The sequence below is a fragment of the Arachis hypogaea genome, chromosome 12 (genome assembly GCF_003086295.3).
Source record: "Arachis hypogaea cultivar Tifrunner chromosome 12, arahy.Tifrunner.gnm2.J5K5, whole genome shotgun sequence".
NCBI classification, from domain to species: Eukaryota; Viridiplantae; Streptophyta; class Magnoliopsida; order Fabales; family Fabaceae; genus Arachis; species Arachis hypogaea.
Genome location: NC_092047.1, coordinates 69,117,776 through 69,141,795, shown reverse-complemented (window position 1 = coordinate 69,141,795; position 24,020 = coordinate 69,117,776). Strand labels below are relative to the sequence as shown.

The 24,020-nt window shown below is 35.1% G+C and overlaps 2 protein-coding genes and 1 long non-coding RNA gene across 7 annotated transcripts; 1 reads left to right on the top strand and 2 right to left on the bottom strand.

Annotated features, from left to right (window-relative positions):
• Window positions 1-1,324: 1,324 nt before the first annotated feature.
• LOC112727482 (PHD finger protein ING1) lies at window positions 1,325-10,160 on the bottom strand. 5 transcript variants are annotated; one of them, XM_072209322.1, is made up of 9 exons: window positions 9,816-10,153; window positions 9,281-9,296; window positions 7,060-7,136; window positions 6,829-6,900; window positions 5,763-5,950; window positions 5,134-5,197; window positions 4,915-5,014; window positions 1,796-1,952; window positions 1,325-1,730 (listed from the first exon to the last, which is right to left on the bottom strand). In XM_072209322.1, the coding sequence occupies exons 1-9, from the start codon at window positions 9,865-9,867 to the stop codon at window positions 1,620-1,622; spliced, it is 837 nt and encodes a 278-aa protein (XP_072065423.1). In that variant the 5' UTR covers window positions 9,868-10,153; the 3' UTR covers window positions 1,325-1,619. The 5 variants fall into 5 exon arrangements, with proteins under 5 accessions (XP_072065423.1, XP_025633017.1, XP_025633018.1 ...); XM_025777232.3 differs by lacking the exon at window positions 9,281-9,296 and having other exon boundaries at window positions 7,060-7,149; window positions 9,816-10,151; XM_025777233.3 differs by lacking the exon at window positions 9,281-9,296 and having other exon boundaries at window positions 9,816-10,135.
• Window positions 10,161-12,039: 1,879 nt separating this feature from the next.
• LOC140177045 (uncharacterized) lies at window positions 12,040-15,020 on the bottom strand. The gene is made up of 5 exons (XR_011868574.1): window positions 14,850-15,020; window positions 14,704-14,757; window positions 14,470-14,626; window positions 12,737-12,832; window positions 12,040-12,328 (listed from the first exon to the last, which is right to left on the bottom strand). It is a non-coding gene; the product is annotated as an uncharacterized lncRNA (long non-coding RNA).
• Window positions 15,021-15,391: 371 nt separating this feature from the next.
• Window positions 15,392-19,613, top strand: LOC140176749 (uncharacterized). Its single transcript, XM_072208295.1, has 2 exons — window positions 15,392-17,084; window positions 19,603-19,613. The coding sequence occupies exons 1-2, from the start codon at window positions 15,392-15,394 to the stop codon at window positions 19,611-19,613; spliced, it is 1,704 nt and encodes a 567-aa protein (XP_072064396.1).
• The last annotated feature ends 4,407 nt before the right edge of the window (window positions 19,614-24,020 follow it).

The following is a 24,020-nucleotide window of genomic DNA, read 5'->3' as shown; positions in this document are numbered from 1 at the left end:
GTCTCCTCTTTTGCATACAAGTATCTAGTATCATTAATGTAAAATGCAAAAAATTAAATATTATATTTAGTGAAAATAAATTGATTTTGCAGGGTGAGTTGAAAAATTTAGAATACGAAAGGGTTTAGGTAAAAATGTTTAAATCTACAAATAAGATTTGAGTAAAGTTTAAATCCTATTCTATCCACTATTATTTTAAAATAATTTTCCACGTACAAGCATTTTTTTATACAAATATTTACAAGTCATTTATATTAACGCGCTTCGAACCGTTACTGCACGTTTTCACTGCACCTTCTTCTTCTTCTTGCTGCACGTTCTTCTTCCTCTTTCTCTTCTTCTTCTTCTTTTCTTTCGTTTCTTGCCTTCTCTTTCTCCTTCTTCATTTACGTGTTTTTCTCTCTATTTTCTTTCTTCGTTATTCTCGATTTCCATTGTTTTTTTTTATATCAAGCTCTGAAATCGTTTTTTAAGAAGAAGAAGCACCAGAAGATGAAGAGGAGAAAGAGAAAGAGTTCTGAATTATTCATAAGGTGTACTTTAACGAATTTTGGGTGTATATCTTAAATCCTTTGGGTGTAGTTTTGAAATCCTTTGAGTGTATTTCTGTAATCCTTTGGGTGTATTTCTGTAATTGTTTGGGTGTATTTCTATAATTGTTTGGGTGTATTTCTGAAGTTCCATTATCTTCAAATTTGACAAGAAACTCGTTTTCATGGAGGAGGAAGAAGAAGAGTCGTTCATAATGCATGGTGAGTAACGTGCTTTGGAAACAGGAAGTGGTTGAATAACGTGCGTTTATTTACTCTTGAATGTGGGAGTGTAATGCGTGTGTTTTGTTGGGCTTGTGCCAACTTGTAAGACAAAAAGACTTGTATGTGTAGCAAGCCTCATTATTTTAAAATCAACTGAAAAAATTTTCTCAACTATATAAAAAAAACAAAATTAAGAAACTTTATTGATCTAATTCAAATTATTAAAATTTTTTATTTATATTTAAAATTGTTTTTTCTAATATAAATTAAATAGTATTTAATTAATAATAATTTCGTATATTTTTAAGTAATAATAATACCGGCATGAATAATTGTTGGTGTTACGTAGCAGAAATCCTGATAATAACATCTACCTCCTTCATTAGATTAGACCATAGGAGAATTTGAAAACTTATGTTAAAAAAACCCATATTTACAAATTAGGCTTGAAATTGTTACAATTTCTCAAAACACCTTGGTCCTTTAAACACCACAAAATAACTTTCACCATCTAAGTTCAAAAGTAGTTATGGTATTTTACATAAATATAAAGAGTAAATGGAGGATAGTTTCTTGGTCAACTAAATAGGTGAATTAACTATAATTCAAGTAAACTTTGTAATAATTTTAGTTTAGAGTAGAAACTACATTCTGCACAAAATCTATACAAAAATATTCTCGCTTTATGAAAGTTTGACCTAACAACGAAATAATAGCTCCATTTGCAAGATCAATAACGTAAGATGCAAAGACGGCCGGTGATGCAAAGTTTCAAGGCCCTGAAACATTAAAGTTGCGTCTTCTAAAAATATTAACAATATACAGTCACCCATTTTACTATAAACCTTATCCTTCTGTCAAACCTCATTTGCCTCTGCGACGATTTTTTGTTACTGCGCAATTTGAACAATACCATTTTCCTTTTGGTTGTTCTTTCAGACCGACACAACCAAAATGAAACCACTCTATTTTGCACTGCAAACCCAGATATTGTCAAAATATGTTAGGGATAAAAGAAAGAAAGTAAAGTAAATACTTACGTCAGGGTTATCACAGGCAACCATCTCGCCATAGCTAACTTGGTTACAAAAGCAGTATGTGGGTTCATTTGGATCAACTGGTAAATCCAATTCCATGCCAGTTGGGTTCACAGGTGCAGGTTGTGCTTCTGTTGCCACTGCAACAGATGTTTGGCGTCTGCAATAGCAGTTGTGAATCAAGTTCTTTCTGTTAGATTTTATTTTGTTTCCATTATCATACCAGAAATGCTGCATAAATGCATGCATCATGCTGCAGGAACGGTTCCAAGTGCAGTGGTGTGGAGGCAAACACCCCATTACAATTTGAAATTTTTTTTAGTAGTATATAATGATAATATTTATTTGCTCCTATTAGATTATTAAATTTGACCTCACAAAAATTTTTTACTCAACTTTTGATACTTAATCGTCAATTTAAAAATTTTATATTAAATATTCATTAGAATGATCAATTCTCATATTTAAACGAAATTAGTGTTCTTTTTTAAAAATCAACTCAAAAGAATATTATTTATCTTCTTTTCAAATTAGCTTTAATTTTTGCGTAGCAACTATATTAATTGAAAGAACTTTTTTAACTATGAATATCAATAAGAGTCGACTTCTAATTGTGTTGGGAAGTGAATTTTTAAATAATTGTTTAGTAATATATATGAAAAGAGAGAAATTTTGATGGTAGTGTTAAGAGAAAAATTACTTAATTTTTTAAAAATATAAAACCTAAAAGAATAGAATTTTAAATTATATATTATTATTATTTAAATTACTATTTTTGTGTTTTAATTTGTATATTAGATATTTTGAAGGCTAATTATATTTTACAATAACAAAATATAATCATAACAATAATCATGCTACATATATATAAAAAATAATTATCTGTATAAAATATATATTAAAATATAAAATACACCTTGAAAATAAGTTAAACAATACATGTATTTGTACACAGATATATAGTAGTTAATAGATAATTTAATATTTAATTTTTTATATACACATTTTTATTATAAAAATTATTATGTTACATAAATTTTGCTCCCACTACTAAAATTTTCTAGATCCGTCACTATCATGCGGCATACACAAACAACGGAAACAATAGATATGTGACATGTCACATTATAAGCCTTTCTACGTGTCCGTCTTAACAACTACAATGTGGAATTCAAAATTTTAATTCAAGAAACAAATATTCAGTCGCAAACTAAAATCTGCTAATTTATCCAGGTCATTTATGTACACAATTCTAAACCATAGTTGTCAAAGTCAAGAGTTAATATTTTAACTCTCTTCATAATGTTACCATGCAAAAATGAATTAACGTTAAACTCGTTAGAGTTTTTATGTAAATTGAAACAAAATCACTAACTAATCGATTCCACAAGTTTACAAGTTTATATTCATTTACTTATGATTATGCAACATTTGTTTAACTTATTAAGCTAATTTGATACAAATAAATTGTTATATTTTTATTTTCCAAAACAAAAATGCATATAGACTTAATTAGCATAGGAACTCACTCTTTGTCAAACAAATGACCTTACATAAATTCTAATAAAATTGCAAAACTCATGATTCTACAACCAAGTTTATATGTTCACATTCAAACTTCTTGCCACTTCCGTTGGATATTTGTCTACATTTTCTAAAAGAATTGGAATTAATAAGGAGAGAAGGATAATGTAAAAGGTATTGAGGACTCCAATACAAACGATTTGGTTTTTAGGGGGGGACAATTGCAAAACTTTCAAATCTCTCAATAATGGGGAAAAATGATTGTTGTGGGATACCTTTCTAAAGGAAGACCATGTGCCTTACACCAAGTAGAAGAAGGATGTCTATCCTACAACACAATGCTTGCCTATCTGAATTTTTGTCATTATAGGTACAAGAGTTACTCTCTAGCCAAATACTATTATTTAGTCTCGAGTTATATTTTAAAGATGTTTATTTCACTTATTTTTGTGATCAAGTTAAAATAGGCCAATATTAAACTAATACGAAGCTAGGGGAACATGGGGCAATAATAGTGGGTCTAAGTGTAACTAACTGCTGAGGTGGCAGTAGCATGTGGAAAGAGTGAATGCTGTAGAGGGTATATGATGTAAAGGGAGGTTTACCTTCCATTTTAGGCCAGCATTAAGGTTAAGGTTCAGTATTCAGAAGCAATGAGCACTCTATACTTGCTCAAGAACATCTCTTTCACATTGATTTCAATTCAGATTTCTACTATTTCTATTTATGGTTTCTATTATATAATTATAAACACTATTATGCTATTTAATTATGTCAATTACTAAGATATCTTTTTCAAATGTTATATAAAATATATAAACTTTCAAATTTAACCATGGATAATGATAACACTTTAGTCACTAAAGTAACTATCTTGGCTATAAATATTGGGCTTTCTAAATTTAGGTAAAATAAGATTATCTAATTCCTGGTTTTCAAACCAAGGCAAGTGTTGCTTGACAGCACAATTTCGTATCATCAAAAGGATTTGGATTATTTGGCATTTCTATGTATAGTTTGTAGTACTTACAGGAATGTAGGATATCGGATATCAAAACAACAGAGCGTTACAAAGAAATATGCAAGAATACCAAACAACAGAATGGCAGATTGTATTGTAAAGGCATAGTATCTACAATATCTTCAAGCTCTAATCATTACAATACGATCACATAACTTCAACCTCCATTGTAAACAAAAGAAGCATTAACTGAAGAAGAAAACTAACGTTGCATGTTTGGGAGACTAATGTTTTTCCTTTTGCAATCTATTGCCAGTTGTCTATTCACTCAAGGGCATCACATACTAAGTCTATTCGCTCAAGGGCATTACATACTAAGATGTCTCTGAACACTTTTTCTCCTAAATGCTACCAAAACAAGAAATATATTTCCCAAACTTCCTAACTTCTATTTCATTCAACATTTTACTAAATAATTATGGTCCATTTGAAGATATGCCCATCATTTGAATCCATAACAGAAAACCATGGAAGAAGGTATCTTATTAAGTGAAGATAATTGAAAATCATAGGAACACACATCAAGTGATAAGCAAGCAAAAATTGAATCATAAATAGTCCTAGAAGATTCACATACTTTTTACGCCCTCCTCTGCCACCTTCATTACCCCTTCCAGATTTTGTATTGCCATCAGGAGCTGAAGTAGGAACTCCACTTATTGCAGCATTTTCTCTTTCTGATATAAATCATAAAATAAATGCTTAATTAATAAAAACAATTAGATTCATTTGTTATCAATTACGATATAGCACATTAACAACTTGTATAGATCATGAGATGAATAAAAGAAAGTACCGCGCCGAAGCTCCTCATCAAACTTCTTCAGATACCGATCAAGTTGTTGTATGCGTGTATCTACCTACAAAAAATCACAAATATATTATTACAAAATCCACACCAACAAGCCAACAAGTTTTTGTACTTACATTAAAATGCTGACTCTACTATATTTTGTTCCAAAACCCAAATTTGTTTTCCCATATATATATATATATTCTTAATCCAAATTTAAAAATGAAAGACAAACAGGGAAAAAGCAAATGAAAATAACATACAATCATATCTGAACAATTATTGTACTGCCAGTTCATAGAAAACATGCCTCTCTTAAAAAGAGCAGCCAAACTCACAAGAGCATAACCTTGGCATTGTGATAAGATCAATCTTTCAGTACATGAGTACAATGATGTCATTGTGAAATAATTGACTACTGAGAACAAAATCATTGAGAAAAAAACTAAAAATTAAAAAACTAGCAAGGAAGACATGATACTGTCAAACAAATACAAATACAATCCATCATTTAGCTATATCAAACAAGTATTACCACAAAACTGCAATACTTATTCAAGCAATTATATCTAAAGCCAGGAATCAATCAAAGGTCTTGAAAAAAAATCCATGTAGCAAGATAAGTGTACTACCAAATCATATGCCTGAACAGCCAGAGCAACCTTTTCACCAGCAATCCTAATGCTATGCTTTTGCTCATCAAGTGCTTCATTGGAAAATCGAATAACCGAAGTATCAGGTGTGATGTTTCCAGACCTAACTCCTCGCCTAATATCTTCAATTTCTTGTTCACAGCGTTGTTCATTTTGCCTTTGAATCTCTGCTCACAGAGATCACAGTTGTTATGTGGAGGAAAACTAACACGACTCAAAGGGAATTACTTTTTCCAGGAGATAAGTGAACATTTTGGACAAAGAGTAAGATTACAATAATAAAGGGCATACATGCCATTAATTTGATATCTAAAAACTAATTATAGGTATTAGCAATTAGCAAAGTAAGCAACATAAAATATACAAACCAAGACAATGTAATAAGCCTTTAGAATCAAATTAACCAAAAACATGGACTTCAAAATATCTGAGCTAAACTACAGGCTAAATTCCCATCACAAACTAAATAGTAAATATGGTGTACCTAGGTAATTTCCCATCGCACATTAAAATAATCCAGCCTAACAAATGTATTTTTGATACAAAAGGTGCTAAATTCATTTTCTTAACAAAGTATCAAGCATTATGACATGAATACAAGTTTCTAAACACCCACCACACTGGATTTGTGTATTATATACCACATGACTAATAACTAATTCTGGTTGCTTCTAACCCATTATTTTTATTTTTTATAGCAGTGAGCGTCTAAAAGGGGAGCATTGGAGCAACTATTAAGTTATCTCCGTGTGACCTCAAGGTCACAATTCAAACCGCCGAAACAGCCAATGATGTAATTATCCGATTAGGCTAGGTACATTATACCTTTGTTTAAAAGAATAATATAATTCCAGGAGAAGTTCAACAGCATTACTACAAGATTGGGACACAACAAATGTGCCTTGAGGGATGAAATGGCAACTCGCCTCACGATTAAATCATGTCAATGAACCACCAAACACAATTTCTAAGATTGTACCAGAACAAACAAGATAATTGGCTTTTCTTAACAAGAATATGGCAAAGAATAAAAACGGACAAATACCCTGTAAACTCTTATCTAGGTCACGCAACAAGGCATACTTCTTCTGAAGAATAACGGGTAGAGACTCCAAATCTGCAGGTAGACAAGGATGGAAAAAAAACCAAAGAGATTGTTATAATTGTGAATTGAGAAGAAAAATTAAAGGAACAAATATTCTAGAACCCTAAAAAATCAATTAAAAGAATTAGTGAGTAATGAAAAGGATATGGAGAAGGGAAGGGAGTGAATTACTGGCTTGAAATTCTTCAAGGAACGACATTAGGGCTGTGCTCCGTCCGGACTCCGATGTCTCTGCTGCTTTGTCCGGCCTATGTTATGCGGCTGAGACGATTAGACAGAGAGAGATAGCATTCAACCCATAGTTATCAGAACCGGACCGGTGATCGAACTGGTCAGGCTACCGGGTTATTGAGTTATTGGTTCAATCGGTGGGTTACTGGTCGAACCGGTTAGCCCGGTCACTAGTCAGGCTACTGGGTCACTAGATCATTGCTCACGTACAGTTGTTTTCTTGTGAAGTTGATATTTAAGAATTGTTAGATGATTTGACTAGTTTGACTAAATTATCATGTAACGATTTTCAACTATCAACTTCATATGAAGACAAATGTATGTAGGGATGGCAACGGGTCTCCATGGGGGCGGGGACATGCCCCCCGCCTCCATTATCTGTCCCAGTCCCCGCCCCGTCCTCGCGACGGCTAACGGGGACCCCGTATCCGCCGGGGATTTGGGTATCTACGGATATCCGCGGATTTTTATAAAAAAGGAAAAAAATTGATAAAATCAAATACCATAGCAGAAATTGAAGGCAAATCACAGAGCTATTGATAGTCTATTATTCAGTAATACTTAATGGGGTTAAATCAAAATGAGTAAATAATAATCACTGATTATTGGTAAATGAAATTGAAGGTATTACTTCACAGAGCTAGTCATAGAAATTACAAAAAACTGAAGTATTATGCCAAATCCTCCCTATTAATCACCGACAGAGGGACATATATGAAATAATAACTACAGAAATTGCAGAAAATCACAGATATCACAGAAATCAAATTAACAAATACTTAGGTAGATCACAGAAATTGCAAAAAATTCACTGAAAATCACATGAATCACAGATATCACAAAAAAAAAAAAAAAAGGAATTGCGGAAATGGCGAAGAAGAACGGAGATGCTCACTAAACGGCGACAGAGCGACGCTCCTGCTGCAACGAGAATGGGGACAGCGCAACGCTCACTCCTGCTGCGACAACAAAGGCGACGGTGCGATGCTGATGACGCCACGAAGAAGGCGACGGCGCGACTCTCTTGACGCGACGAAGATTCGAAGAAGGCGACGGTGCGACGCTCCTGACGCGTGAAGATGGCAACGACGTTCCTTGTTTTGAGGGAGGGAATCTGTGAGGGTGAGGGAGTTTAGGGGGACTGGGAGTGCGACGGTGAGGGGGTTTTGGGGGCGGCGGTGAGAAATGGAAAAAGAGGTAGATAGTGGATTGGAGGAGTCTCAGAGAGAAGAGGTTAGGGTTTCATGTCGGCAAAAATGAAATGGTGGCTAGCGTGAATGTGATGAGATTGAAACTTATATATATAGAAGGAGATTTTGGTAATTTCTCATAACGGGGATTATACAGGTCTCTACGGAGCGGGAACCTCTATCCCTGCCCCCGCCCCGTATAATAAATGGATTCCTGTCCCCGTCACCTGCGGGGCGATTTTACCAAGGTTGCGAGAACCGGATCAGTCATTGAACCGGTCAAGTGACGGGTTCAATGGTTTAATGATTTAACCGGGATCGAACCGTAGTTGAACCGGTTTAATTAATAAACTTTTGTTTGGTAAGGATGTTAGAATTTTATGCACTTGTATATATAAAGTTTGCAACCAAAATAAAAGTGATATGTCTATAAATTTAGATCCAACAAGAAGATGTAGCCAAAGTAAAGAAACACCCAAAATAATCAAAATGAAACTTTTCTGCAGCAAGCATCATTAACCCTTAAAATTAAAGATGACAAATTTCTCATTCTAACACAAGCATAGTAAGCTATGTTCTTTAACTGTGATTGCAATGCAACAACAAACCATTATGTCCCAATGTCATACACAACATCAAGGTAATACATTTAAAAAGAATAAATAAATAAACAAAAGGAGTTCATCTCAAAACATGAGTAAGCCCTTCAAATAATCAAAAATTTATTTGGTCCTTCAAATATGCATTTGACATCAAATTGATCATCAATTTATATATTACTAAATTGGTCAAATTAGTCCCAAAGATATACGAGACATCTAATTGTCTCTTTATTATCAATCGGTTACATTTCTCCATAAAATTAGACCTCAAAAACATAAAATTGGTCCTTGATGAACAAAAAATTGATTATTAAAAGACCATTTTAATGCTGTTGACACAAATGAGCATCAATGTGTTGCCCCACGTACCTGAACTTTTCTAGGCCTACATGAAACATAATGATTTAAAATAACAGAATAAGAAGCAGCAGAAGCAAAACTTTGAACAGAAACTGAATTTTAATTCAATTCTCTAGCAATAACTTGATACATCATATGCATTGTTGGCTCTGTATAAGAAAAGAAAGATCTGAGAAAATATTTGCCTTGGAATTATATCAATTCATACAGCATTTAAAATCCAGAATTATATTTAGTAAAAGTCAATGTAGCATTCAAAATCCAGAGTCCCAAAATTGTATCAATTCTATATAGCATTCAAAATCCAAAATCCAAAATTGACCTTATATCAAATTTATATTAAGCAAATTCAGAATTACAGAATGATTAATTCATATAATTAACAAAAAAAAACTGAAAAGCAGAAGAAGAAGAAGAAGAACTCTGCATCAAGCCATCAATTCATATAATTAACAAGACAATTGAACTAACAATCTTCCAACAAACAATTCATATAGTTAATTAACAAAATAAAAAAAATTAATTCAAAAACCCAAGAACTCACCGTGGCAGAGAGCAAGAAGGCCTGAGTTCCAGGACGACCAGAACGACGACATCGACGACTAGGGCGACCAGACAACGCCGACGACCAGAGCGACCAGACGATACTGACGCCAGAAGCTTCAGAGTTCAGACGACCAGATGACGACGCCGCCGACAGCAGCTTCGATCCGCGACCGGGAATTCCTTCTGCCGGCGTCGATTCTGGAGCTTGTTGCCGGGTTAGGGTTCGAAAATGGAAGAGGAAATTAGGGCAGCTATCGGTTAGGGTTCGAAAATGGAAGAGGAAATGGATGGGTTGGGTGGGTGGGTCACTAGTACAGCAAGATTTTTTTTTTTTTTTTTCTTTGATGGATAATGAAAAACCGTTGATTTGAAAAATCGGGATGGCTCACCCGGTTTGTCGGTTAACTGCCGGTTCGACCAGTTTTTTCACCGTTCTTTTGCAAGACGGTTTTGGGAGTCATCCGGACTAGCCAGATGATCGGTTTCCGGTTAATCCAATCGAACCGGCCGATTCGGTCCGGTTTTCAAAACCTTAGATTTTACCCCCCAAATCCGTCCCCCGGCGGGTAATTCCCCGCGGATACCCGCCCCGCCGGGAGAAATTGCCATGCCTAAAACCCTAAATGTATGTGAGTTTTTACCTATTATTATATACTACAAGTATTTACTGAAAAAATAATATTAATAGATATCATATAATCTTGAAAAAATAAATTGTAATTAATAAAAATTTTTTGTTTATCTTTTTACTTTATATTAAATATAAAAATTATAGTGAAATAAATATAATTAATTTAAAAATGAGTGACTTTAAAATTAAAATAAATTGAATATAAGTAAAATAAAACATCCTATATGTATTATAATTTGTACTTATATTAGTAAGAAGCATTCTAGCTTTGTGGTCCTATTATCAGATTTGTTACTTCCTTCAGGTAAGGGGTTTGAACCCCAGCTAACGCATTTTGGATTTTTCCAAAATCACAAGTATGACACTTGGCAGCGCAGGAGCATATGGGTACGGTGGACTTGTAGAACGCTGGTGCGCCGTAGGTTCGTCTTCAACTGCGTCCGAGCGGTTTGATCGGACCGATCTTTATCGAGTTTGACCGGTTCGTGTCGGTTCTCAACCTTAAGCTGTTGGAATCTTGGACCGGACCGGTGTTGGGTCTAGTTCATTGGATTTTTAGTCGAACCGATCGGTCCGGTTTTAATAACTATGATTCAACCGGAAAAGAAGAGGAAAGCGAGCGCAGACGATGCTAGAGGCGGGTTGGGGGACGTTTTTACCGAAATAGTGCGTTTTTACAACAATACTCTACTATCTAAATAGGGATTTTTTTAAATAAAATAAAAAATTAATTATTTTCCCAAACAAGATATTTCAGCTTTATTTTCTAGAATACGATTTTTTTTGGGTAATAAGGGCATGTTCGTCGTACCCCCGACGAACTCTATAATTTACATAGAGTTCCATGCACCCACAGCGAACTCTATGTTAGGTTTCCAAAATAAAAGCAGACCTGTTGGAGAGCGGATCAGAGAGGCACAATTTCTTTGTTTACTTCCTTTCTCACTATTGACATTTTCTCTACGATGTCATAGAATCCATTGTTATCCATTCATTACGATGGTGAAATAGTGTATGACAAAGAAGGTTCAATTATTTTTAGATCAGGGTAACTGATAATTACCTATATGAAACTGGAAGTCAACAGTTTAACAGCTTTGAAGAATTTGATATTGCATTCCGTCAGACAGCAAGAGGCAAAAAGGGTGAAAAAAATTCATTACAGATATTCGACCGAAGTAGATGGCAGTTTTTTTTATAAAAGGTATATTACAATTATATTCTCTCTGTTACTAGTATATTTATTAGACCACAATTGTGAGAAATATTTCTATTATTTTGAATTAGGTACCATTTGCGTGACGACAAGGACGTACGGCTTATAAGGTCGTGGCACAACCGATGGTGTAATAGCCTACCATACTTAGTATTATGCTTAAGTCATAAGACTGAGATAGTAAGATATTACGACCTCTAAGAATAGTAATATATATATATATAATAATAATAAAGAAAAAGTTATTTAACTAGGAGTCTTGAAAAACGGGTAAAACAAAATCGCAAAATAAAAAGCGCAACGCTCAAGAAAGGACTACTTGCGTGCTAAGAAACCTAATAGGAACATGATAAAACAATAAACGAAAGGATAAAGAAAAGCCAAGGAACAGCATAACTAGCCCCTGACTCAACCTGCGAAGCTAAGGCTGGCCGAAGGATACATATATACATATAAACATACATAAGTGTCCCCAAAATATACCAAAATACCAAAGTAAACTCCTATCTCTCCCTCATCCTCTAAGAGGAGTAGCGTACATAAGTTACTTGGAGAGTAAGCTACACATATATATACATATATACAAATAGAAACCAGAATACACCCAAGGACTACTTCGCTTTCCAGGATCCAGACGCCTAGCGAGGAGCCTCTCGACCTGCATCTGAAAAACAACAATACAATATAGAATGAGAACCGGAGGTTCTCAGCATGGTAAAAGTGCCATGCGTATAATAAATAAGGTCCTGAGAATGCCATAGGCAATCCTAGAACTCCGTTATACAATTATCCAATTTAATTACTAATTAGAAGCTATAAATAGGGGTAGGTATTCTAAATCTACCTAACTTACTCAATTTCAATCATAATCTAACACCAAACTATTTCTCCATTTCCTCTATCCCTCCATCATCCACAATGCAACAGAAACAAGCAACCAAACATGGTCACGCACAAGTAATGAGCAAATAGTACAAATAGCAAGTATAACAGATAGCGGGTGATATATATCAATTAGGCAAACCCAGGAAATGCATAGCAATCAAAACAAACAAATGCATGTGATGCATACCTGTCCTATGGCTGATGGGGCCCATCTGTCGGTTATCCAGCCAACCCGACAAGTCCGAAAACCTTAGACTGTCCCCCGTCGCGCATCCCCAAGAGTCTATACATAGAGTTCACATTCAATCATCATATAAATCACTCAATGGGGGTTATCCATACCCGGGAATTTATACGTGCCCGGTCACCCTTACGACGTAGGGTTAACAGAGTATCGAGAATCAACCTGGAACACGTGGTGGCGAGCCACGGTTTTTACCCAGAGAAACTCGTATCTCAGATATCATCATTCATAAGCCATTTCATAGTCATAATCATTATTTAATCATTCATCAAGTCATGGCATGTTAACTCCTTTTATTAACAACCTCCCTTCCACATTTTTCATCATCATTCCCTTATAATTCATCTTGATTACCCTTTCCGGGTCCTGACCAAACTATTTATCAAACTCTTCTCAACCTTCTTAATATCAAATAATCTTAAAATCAATCCAACTCTAACATTAACTCAATCACATCACACGAATATTAAACTTTACCTTCTCGAACCCATGACTATCACTAAGATATCCTTGACACTCTATTTTCTTTTCTGTTTTTAATATAACAAATGAATTCGGAATTGTGCAAACTTTATGTCCAGGTGTTCTTCTTGAAATAAGCTTTATAAAAAACTAAAGATCATAATTTTCTGATTTCTCTAGCCTCAAGAATAAAGGAAAAACCGTAACTGCTCTGCAGTGTATAAAACCAGAAAAACAGCAGCAGCATGTGATATTCAAAATTCAATATAAAATCCAAGTTAAATCCAATGACTTTAAAAATTAATTTAGTTAAATTTTACTCATCCAGGTTTCTTTCTCAATTAGTTCTGAATTAATACCATTTTTAATGAAGAAGTTACATTACCTGGAAGTTAAGTAAAAATGAGTCAAAATCTGTTTTTGAAACCAACAAGCTTAGTACCTTTCAATTTGAATAACTTTTATTACAAAGCTCTAATTAAGCTAAATATTGATTTGGGAATTCCTAGCTCATCCAGAAACAAGTGTGTCTTGGTTGCAACCCTATTGCTATTCAATTCTAAGAGTTACAAGTATTGGAAGTTGATGCATAGCTTGCTGAAATCTGTTTCTTTTCAGCTTTGACCACCAATATTCAAAAATTCACAACTCCCAATCCTCAACTCTTAAAATTATGAAATTTTAGAGAAATAAATAAAGTTAATCAAATTTTATAACAAAATTAGTTTCGCTCCAAAACTCAACTTGTAGAAGTCGCAGCAAGACAAACAAGTTGCTGCCATGTTTAACCTTTTCTGCTGCAGGACAGATTTAACAACCTAACTTTAAAAATTTGCCATAAATTGTATATTTAACAAAAAGGTTCCAAATTTTCCAGTTTAGTTCCTTATATTCCCAATTTTAGCTCAAACTTGGTCTCATGCAATTCTGATCATTACATAATTAGTTACAGCATATGCAATACCACCACAACACAACTTTACATCCTTATTAACAAACACCAATCCTAATCCATCATAAATAAATATAAGAGCACACCATTAATAACTTCCATACCTCATAATTCCAATATATAAATCCACCAACAAATCTATTCCAACAACATTACAAGGCTAATCATTAAATACAACAAACAATTCAACTTATCCTATGGTTCCTCTAACCTAAGTTTTCACAACACCGCAAATATTAAACGTGTGAAACTTAAACCATACCTTGACCGATTACTTAATTCACCTAAGGCAGCCTCTCAACACAAAATCACAGCCCCTCCAAACTCAATCAAACAGCCCCAAAGCAAGCCTTGTCACCAACAAAGCTCCAAGTAATCCAAATTCAAGTCCAATGCATAAACACCCTCTTAAACTACACCTAATACACATATATATGTTCCAATTCAGTTTTCTATTACCAAAAACAAGATTGAGCTAGGGTTAGGGTGTTCTTACCATACCCATATGCTCAATAGCTTGAGCCCACAAGTTCCGGAAGCTAACTTGAACCTAGAACATAGAAATTGGACAAGATTCACCATAGGTTTCCAAGTTTACCAAAGAAAGAGGGATAGGGATTCTGAACTTAATAGGAGGCTTACCAGTGAAATTGTTCGGATAGAAAGGTAGAGCTCAACGCGCTGAGCGCGTGGCCACGAACGGTGCGGCGATCGGAGCCCGAACGGAGGAGTTATGGTGGATCAAAGGGTTAGGGTTTGAGAGCTTCTCTCCCTTTCCCCCAATTCTGTTTTGGCGTTGCAGCAACTAATGAGGAAGAAGAAGGCTGCTGTTTCCTTTATATTATGGGTCCGGTTGGACCCATGGGCTCGGTTTGGACCTCGGTTCAACCGGTTTGGCCCTTTCGGTCCGATTTTGAGCCAAATTTTCGAAATTGATATCAAAATTTTTGTTTTGACGAGCTCTATCCTATTTTAATATTAGTTTTGCATTTTTAGCTTTCCTAATTAAAATACAATTTATTAACTAATTAATTACCGATTTTAGCAGGATTTACAGATGGACAAATGTTCATCTGTTGGAATTATTCGTGTTTCTCGTTGAGTTGGGTGGCCGAGGATCATCTGCAGATACTATCGATGATAGTCCGTTGAGTGGAGCTGTTAGACGAACTATCAGAAGGACGATGGTGGATCTAAATATGCCACCTGAGGGTAGTCAGGAGGCGTCTAATGTTGAAGTTCGTAACGTTGACTTAATGGATGACGGTGTTGAAAGTCATGATGGTTCTGCTATCAAAGACCTGATGATGGATCAGTATGAAGTTAACCCCGATGATGAAAATTATGCTGACGAAGAACCACCCAAAATTCCTGATGATTGTGACGAGGAAGAAGAGATGAACTACTACGGCGACACACAAATCTCTCTGACACAGCCTGCGATTTCTCGTCCATATGACCGGCCGGATCATTTCACTAGATTGAATCTCGATGCAATAACTTCAGATTGTTCATTTACCCAGGGAGGCCCTGAAGAGGATCCAAGCAACGAGTTTGAGGTTGGACAACAATTTGAGAACAAGGAAGAAGTCATGTTGGCAGTTAAGCAGTACAATATCAGGAGGGCTGCGGAGTACAAAATAGTAGAGAGTAACCAATTGAGGTACAATGCACAATGTATCCAGTTTGGACCCGATTGTAATTGGAGCATACTCATATCATATTGCCGCAAGCAAGAAAAGTGGGAGGATAGGAGATACACTGGTCCTCATACTTGCATGCAAACTTCGATGGGGCAAGACCATTGTAGGTTGGATTCAAAGATGATTGCGCAACACATTTTCACGATGGTCAAAGCCGATCCAACAATCAGCATCAGGGTTCTCCAAGGAGGTGTGGAGAATCACTTTGGTTACAACGCGTCCTACAGAAAGGTTTGGCTTGCAAAACAGAGAGTCATTGCTAGAATATATGGCGATTGGGAGAAGTCATACAGCGAGCTTCCTCGTTGGTTATTCGCTATGCAGATGTACTTGCTTGGTAAGATTTATTTCAAGTTTGGTTATTCGCTATTATATAATTCATACGTGTACAATAAGCCCACTAATTATGTCTCTTTAGGTACTTGGGTGCAACTAGTGACACAGCCTTGGCCTGGTTCTGCCAACACTATCATGTTTCATCGGGTCTTTTGGACATTTCCACCGTGTGTTGAGGCTTTCAAGCATTGCAAGCCACTTATTTCCATTGATGGCACTCACTTATATGGTAAATACAGTGGAACCTTGCTGACGGCCATAGCTCAAGACGGCAATGCAAACATTCTGCCTATTGCATTTGCCGTTGTTGAGGGTGAGACAAAGGAGACGTGGTCGTTCTTTCTTTTGTATCTACGGGAGCATGTGACACCACAACCCGGGGTGTTAGTGATTTCAGACAGACACAAATCCATTGATGGTGCACTGAATGCCGAAGGGAGTTTATGGAAACCACCTCACGCCGTCCTAGCGTTTTGTACAAGACACATTGCAGCAAACTTCATGACTCACTTTAAGAACAAAGATTTGAAGAAGGTTCTTATTAACGCAGCGTACTCGAAGTCACAGCGTGAGTTCGCTCATTATTTTGGCCGTTTGAGGGGCGAAAATGTAGCAATCACAAACTGGCTTGAAGAAATGCCATCGTCACAGTGGGCACAGTATGCTGATGAGGGTCGTCGATTTGGTCACTTGACGACCAATATCTCCGAGTGCATTAACGCTGTTATGAAGGGTTCCCATAATTTGCCAATCACGACTCTTGTTAAGTCAAGTTATTTCTGTTTGGGTAAACTTTTTGCAAGAAAAGGTTTCGAGGCACTAGCCCAACTTCAGGCCAGTGCTAAATTCTCACAGACATTTGTGTTTTTATTATTATTTTTTCTTTTTTCTAAGAGAAATAAATAAAAGAAAGTAGTAGAAATAGAAGAGTAGGAATAGGAATAGAAAAAAAAACATTTTTTATGATATTGTTTATAAAGTTGTGTGTTTTCTTCAAACATTTTCATGTTTATTGTCAAAGAAGATTAAAAAAAAAAGTAGAAAGTGCAGAATTTTATTAAAAAAATGAAAACACAAAAATTTATGAAAGTTGTTATAGAAATTTGTGAAGTTGCATACAAAATAATTACATAAACAAAATTAAAGATGAGGCACATAAAATGAATCAAAATTTTGCACAATTTTATAAAAAAAATATATAAATATAAAATTTCATGAAGTTGGATGGACATAAAAATTTGGGTTAAGTATGATTTTCATCCCTAACGTATAGGTCGAAAATTGTTTTCATCCTCAATCTTTTTTTGCACATAAAATCATCCCTAACGTTTAATTTAGTTTTAAAACCATCATTTGGATTAAAATACTCTTCTCTTTCCTCACCAATAGTTTCTATTATTCTTTTTCTTCTTCTCCATCACAACAACAGCATCTTTTCTTCTTTTTCTTTCTTCTTCATCACAACACCACCACCAACAACAACAACAATAATAAAATCAGAAACAAAATCAATGTAATAAACATAAAAATATAATGAAAAATAGAAGCATAAACAGAATTAGAATAAAAAATAGAAGCAGAACAAATCAGAAGCAGAAGTAGAACAAATCAGAAGCAGAAGAACAATGAAATCAAAAGCACAACAACAATTAAATTAAAGAAACAAAATCAGAATCAGAAGTACAAAAATAATAAAATCAAAATCAGAAGTAGAAGAACAATTAGAAACAGAGCAAATGAGAAACAAAACAAATCAAAAATAGAATTAAAACCCTAGGGAGGTCCAGCGGTGAGGATGCGAAGCGGCGGTGAGGTCAGCAGCACCAGCGGAAGTGGCAGTAGCAGCGGAAATGGCAGAGCGCGACGGCGACGAGGCACCTCTCTCTCTCTCTCTCTCTCTCTCTCTCTCTCTCTCTCTCTCTCTTCGTGAGCTCTTCGACGGCACGGCAAGGCGTGGCAGCAAGGCGTTATGACAAGGCGTGGGACTCCTCTCTCCCTCGCGAGCTCTCTCTCCTTCTGATTCTGATTTCCGATGGCGACAGCGGCTCCAGGCCTCACTGGTGCCGTTTCCCCTTCCCCCCTCTTCCTTTCTTTCCCCTCTTCTTCCATTCCCCCTTCCCCCTTGTTCGTTCTGTTTTTGTTTTTTTTTTCTTTTTTATTTTATAATTTATTTAGTTAGAGGTAATTTGGTAATAAAAATTAAAATTTAAGTAAAAATGATGATTTTAAAACTAAGTTAAACTTTTGGGACGATTTTGTGTGCAAAAAAATGTTAGGAACGAAAAAAATTTTCGTCCTATACTTTAAAGACCAAAATCGTACTTAACCCTAAAAACTTGTATAAAGTTAAACACAAGATAATTATATTGACAAGAAAAAAAGGAAGAATGTATAATTTGTACCTAAAAAGAGTTGACGAAGCTAGTTGAAATAGAATTTTAGTGTTTACGAGCGAGGTGGTTTTTGACGAAAAAAGATAGAGTGGTACTTACAAACACACTCTAACGCCCATATTAGAAGAATCAGAGAAGTACAAGTTTAGGATTTGTGTATCGTACCTGAAAAGCCACGAGCTCCCCATTACGTAGTATGAGTGGCGGTGAATTAGGAAAGGATATCATCATTAATGATGATCAAATCTTTTCGTATTTAGAGGGATCCTCGCTAGCATTTGGTATGATCGTTTTTGGATCATAAATCATGTGCCCTGAAGTATTGGGTTTAACTACTTGACTAACATGCATTTAGAATTTCACCACGGCTCAGAATATTGCCTTTGAGCCATCCCATAACAAGGAGGAAATAATGCATAATTTATGTGTTATTGTTTATAAAATTAAGTTTTTTTTTTTAATTTTTATGTTTATTATTAAAGAGGAGGAAAAAATGAAACAAAAATTTTTAACCGCAAAATGTAGAATTTTTGTTGCAAAAAGCATAGAAATTTTTTCTTCTATTCTTAGAGATTTTTTTTCTTCTCTTTTTTTTTTTTATTTTTGTTGATTTTTTTTCTGTTTCATATTTTTTTAACTCTCCTTTTATTGTTCTTGTTCTGTTTTAGAAAGAGAAAAAAAGAAACATAAAAAAAAGATAATGATGATGATGATAAAAGAAATGAAGATATAGAAAAAGAAGAAAAAAATAGAAAAAGACGTGAAAGAAAAAGGAGTAAAAGAAAAAAGAAGAAGAATATTAAACAAAGAAAAAAAAAGAAGGGTGCATGCATATGTCATACGAGGAATCAGTTGGGCTTAGTTTAAAAAATTGTTAAACCACCTAACATTTTTTTATATTATATATAATTAAAATCGAATTGATACACTTAATAATTATGCATGTATATCATGTTCTTACAGGTGTTTCCTAATTTAATTACAATAAATCTATTAATTGATTAACTAATATATGTATTCGTGTCCTATATAGAATTATGTAAGAAAATATAAAAAATAAATAAATATTTTAAACGAAAACACATAGAATAGTTATTATAATAAAAATTTTATAAAATTAATTAAATTAATAGTTAATTTGATTGAGAATATTAAAAATAGTGAATAATCATTTTATTTGGTTCATGTGAGACCATCTTAGACATTGGATGCACAGGAGCTCTGCAAAGGTCTTTAATAATAGTCCTCTTCGAATAGAATTATAGGTTATATGATGTGATTTGATTTTGGTAAGAGATTAACATTACTTAGGTTGCGTGTGAGACAGGTTCTATTAAAGATTTTTTTTTGGTGAATAATTGAAAAACACCTGATCTCATGCGAATTTGGATTTAATCAAAAGGGTGTTTAAGCTGAAATTGTAGCAGCGATGGTGTGTTAGGTTTGGCTTGATTCAAGGGAGGCAAATATACCACCAGATTGTCTAACAACACATGGAACCCTAGGAGTTGTAGAATTGGTTGGATTTTTTTTAGTACCTTTTCGGTTGTATTTTTTGGAGATGGACCTTTTTTAGGAGTTGTTTTTTCTTCTTATTCTTTTCTCTTTTAGGTTAATAGTTAAATTTACTTTGAAAAAATCACCTATTCTTCAAATTACTCCTCAAATAATTTTTTTTAGTCATATTAGTCCTTAAAAGATAAAACGTAAATCAAAATTGGTCATTCCGTTAGTTAGATGATGACGTGTCACGTTAAGTGTCACGTAGGAGTGTTCGCGGTGCGGTTTGGATCGATTTTGAGCAAGGTTGCGAGAACCGGACCGGTCAATAAACCGGTGAGGTCACTGGTTTAATGGTTCACTGGTTCGACCAGGGTTCAACCGGGGTTCAACCGATTTAATTAAATATTAAATAAAATTATTAAAAAACTTAAAATAATCTTAAGTATATAAATTCAATAATTTCTAACTTAATAAAATTTAATATTTCACATAATAAATTATCCATTACTTAATATTAGAGGTTCACAAACAACTTCAAACATCAAAGTTTATAACTAAACAAAAAATAAAACGTACATAATGACAAACCCATAATGTTCTACATTCAAAAGATACAATTACTAGCAAGTTTTCAACTAATCAAAGGTGCAACTCATCAAAAATCATAATTATCATTAAGTGTTCCAACATCTCCATCATAAACAGGTAATCCAAAGCCACCATCATCAGAAGTACCACCAAAAGAAACTGTATTTGAAGAATCAGCAACATTAGGAAAATCCACATCAAGTTCCACATCTCCTCCGTCTAATAAAATAAAATAGAAAACCAAGAAAAAATTAAAGTTAGAACTTTACATCAGATATTGAGAGGAAATGAAACAAGTTTTGCTATTTTAATAACCTGTAGGATATGAAGGCATAGCATTATCCGTATAAATTAAATTTTCAATGCCTTCGATGTCTCCATTAGTAAATTCAGGATCATCTTCATCCGGCATTACCCAAAAATCTACTGTGTCAATGCTTTGAATGTCAATTGGATCATAATTCTTCTTCTTGCAATGCATTCTAGATTGAAGGCGTAGATTATAAGTGACATAAACAATGTCACTTAGCCTTTGATGCTCTAATCGGTTCCTCCTCTTTGAATGGATTTGTTCAAAGAGGCTCCAGTTCCTCTCGCAGCCGGATGATGAAGATGTTTGATGAAGAAGACGAATTGCCATTTTTTGCAAGTTAGGAGCACTCCCACCGTGTAGCCTCCACCATTCACCTACCAAAATATGAAATTCAACTATCAATTCTCATTCAATATTTAAAAAAAATTCAAAGTAAATTGAACATAGAAATATAAATACTTACCAGGTTCAAGTCTCTTAATTGCTTTCAATGCACTTTCCCTTCCAAAACTTCCTTTTCGATCTCGATACAACTGTATCTCTTGCATTGCGGCAACCGAGTCATCGCAAAGAGTTTCAATATCAAATAAATCAAGCAAAGACCTCAAGATATTTGCCTTCTCAACAAACCCCTCACTATAGAAGTAATCTGGATTCAAAAAGTATGCTGCTGCATGGAGGTCACGCTTCAAATGCTTATCCCACCGCATTTTCAAGATACTTGTATAAGGTGTGTATGCAGATTTCCTATTTCTAAACATTGTCTTGATATTAATTTTGGCTCTTTGCATGCCCGCATACACGATACCCAGAGAAGGTTTCTCATCAGCATCAACAAGCCTCAATAACTTAATTAGAGGACCAACAAGCATAACAGTAGTAAAACAATCATCCCAAAACTTACTATCCAAGATAATTGAACTAACCATCTTCCCATTGACACTCTTGGATAATTTATGAGAAGTGAAATATTTGTCAATCACCAATGATTGCAAGTCTTCTTTATGATCATATATACTTTTCAAAGTAATGAAAACAGTAGCAAAACGTGTTACTCCTGGTCGAATAATTTCTTTCCACTCTTTTCTTTTTCTAAGCCATGACAAGAAAATCATATTATTGTAAACAAAAACAGTCACTTTTGAAGCACGAGAGGCAAGGTCAGCTATGTGAGGAAGACTTGCTATGTCTTTCAAGATAAGATTGATGCAATGAGCAGCATAAGGAGACCAAAAAATGTTTGGATACTTTTCATGAATGAGTTTTCCAGCAGATACATAATTCGCAGCATTATCAGTAACCACATGCACAATGTTACTAGACCCAACCCACTCAATAACCTCAGCAAACAATTTAAACAAGGTATCGGCAGTTTTTATCATATCAGAAGCATCAACAGACTTAACAAATGACATACCAGCAGGACAATAAACTAGAAAATTAATTAACGTACGCTGCCTTTGATCAGTCCAGCCATCTGCCATCAGTGTACAACCAGTCCTTTTCCACGAGCTCCTATAACCTTCAACAAGCAACTGACACTCCTTCTTAAGATCGGCCAGCAAATGAACTCTCATTTCGTCATACGACGGTCCCTTGAAACCAGGTCCAATTGCAGCAACTTCGTCCAAGGCAGGTTGAAAGTAAGGCGATTGAATTGCATTGAATGGAATCCATGCATCAATGATCCATCTTGCAAGCCCCAACTTAACCTTGTGTTTAACTTGTTTACTGGCCAAGACACTTTTCAAAGCTGGTTGAGAGCCTGGTATAGTCCTTTCCTTAAAATAACTTCCAATTGGAGTAGCAGCAATCGCTCTTCTCTTTCCTTTGTCTCCCATTGTTGCAGGAGCCGGAGGTTGTACAGGATTAGGCGCTTTACCCTCTTCTTCCGCTTCTCTTTCACTTTCCACATCATAACAATCAGATGTAAATTTTCTTTTTTCTGCCTTATTTTTTTTGTTTTCCTCCAAAAGCCTTTTGAATTGAAGCTCAACATCTTCAGTTACTTTGTTACAAACTTTAATTTGTCCAGGGATTTTTGCAAGATGATATTTCATTCTATATATCCCCCCTCCATTGTAAGTATTCAAGCAGAAAATACATGTATATTGAGCCTTGTTATTTTTGTCATACTTCACTGTAAAATACTGCCAAGCTGGATCAGATTTACCTCTAGAGGAACCAGTTTGAGAATTTTGAGCAGCATTATCTTGTGGCTGTGAGTTACTTTGTGATTGTTCCATCTATAACAATCAGAAAATCAAAGACAAGAAATCAACTTCAAAAAACCATGAAAATAATGAAGCAGCAAACAGAACAGGCAGCATAGAGAATCAAAAACTATTTCCAGCAAACAGAACAGGCAGCATAGATCAACTTCATGCAGCTTGACAGTCACAGAAATCAACTGATTCAGGTAAAATAAAAATTTAAAACTATTTCCATTCAAAAGCAACAAAAAGCAGAAGCAAACAGAATGGTAGAGCATAGAGCAAACAGAAGCATAGAGCATATTCATGAACCAGCAAACAGAATCAGCAAACAGAACAGACAGCATAGAGAATCAAAAACAAAAATTAAGATCAGAACATATTCAGGCAGCATAGAGCATATTTAACTGGATTTATATGTTATTTTTTTTTAACTCAGATGCCCTGTTATTTTTTTTTCAAACAGAACAGGCGAGCTAGAAGGAAGCATGTTCAAAATCAAAAAGACAAGAAAATCAGTCTTACCGGCGAATGAAAGGCGGGCTCGGCGAGCTCGTCGAGGTTCGGCAACGAGGAAGCGGGCTCAACGCGGTGGTGGTCGCGGCTGCTGAGGAGCGCTGCTGGGTGGCGAATGAGGAGCGCTGCTGGAATCTGGAGCTTGGTGGGCGGTGGCAATGGTGGCCTTGGTGGATGAGGGGGGAAGAAAGGGGAGGAGGCTGGGAGCTTGGGTGATTGGTGGGTGGCTGATTGATTAGTGATTAGGG

Coding starts and splice junctions, on each gene's coding strand:
- LOC112727482 (XM_072209322.1), bottom strand. CDS start 9,867: ATGTCGTCGTTCTGGTCGTCCTGGAACTCAGGCCTTCTTGCTCTCTGC. Junction 5,015..5,133: donor TGATGAGGAGCTTCGGCGCG/GTACTTTCTTTT, acceptor GATTTATATCAG/AAAGAGAAAATGCTGCAATA. Junction 1,953..4,914: donor GGCAGAGGAGGGCGTAAAAA/GTATGTGAATCT, acceptor CTGCTATTGCAG/ACGCCAAACATCTGTTGCAG.
- LOC140176749 (XM_072208295.1), top strand. CDS start 15,392: ATGGTGGATCTAAATATGCCACCTGAGGGTAGTCAGGAGGCGTCTAAT.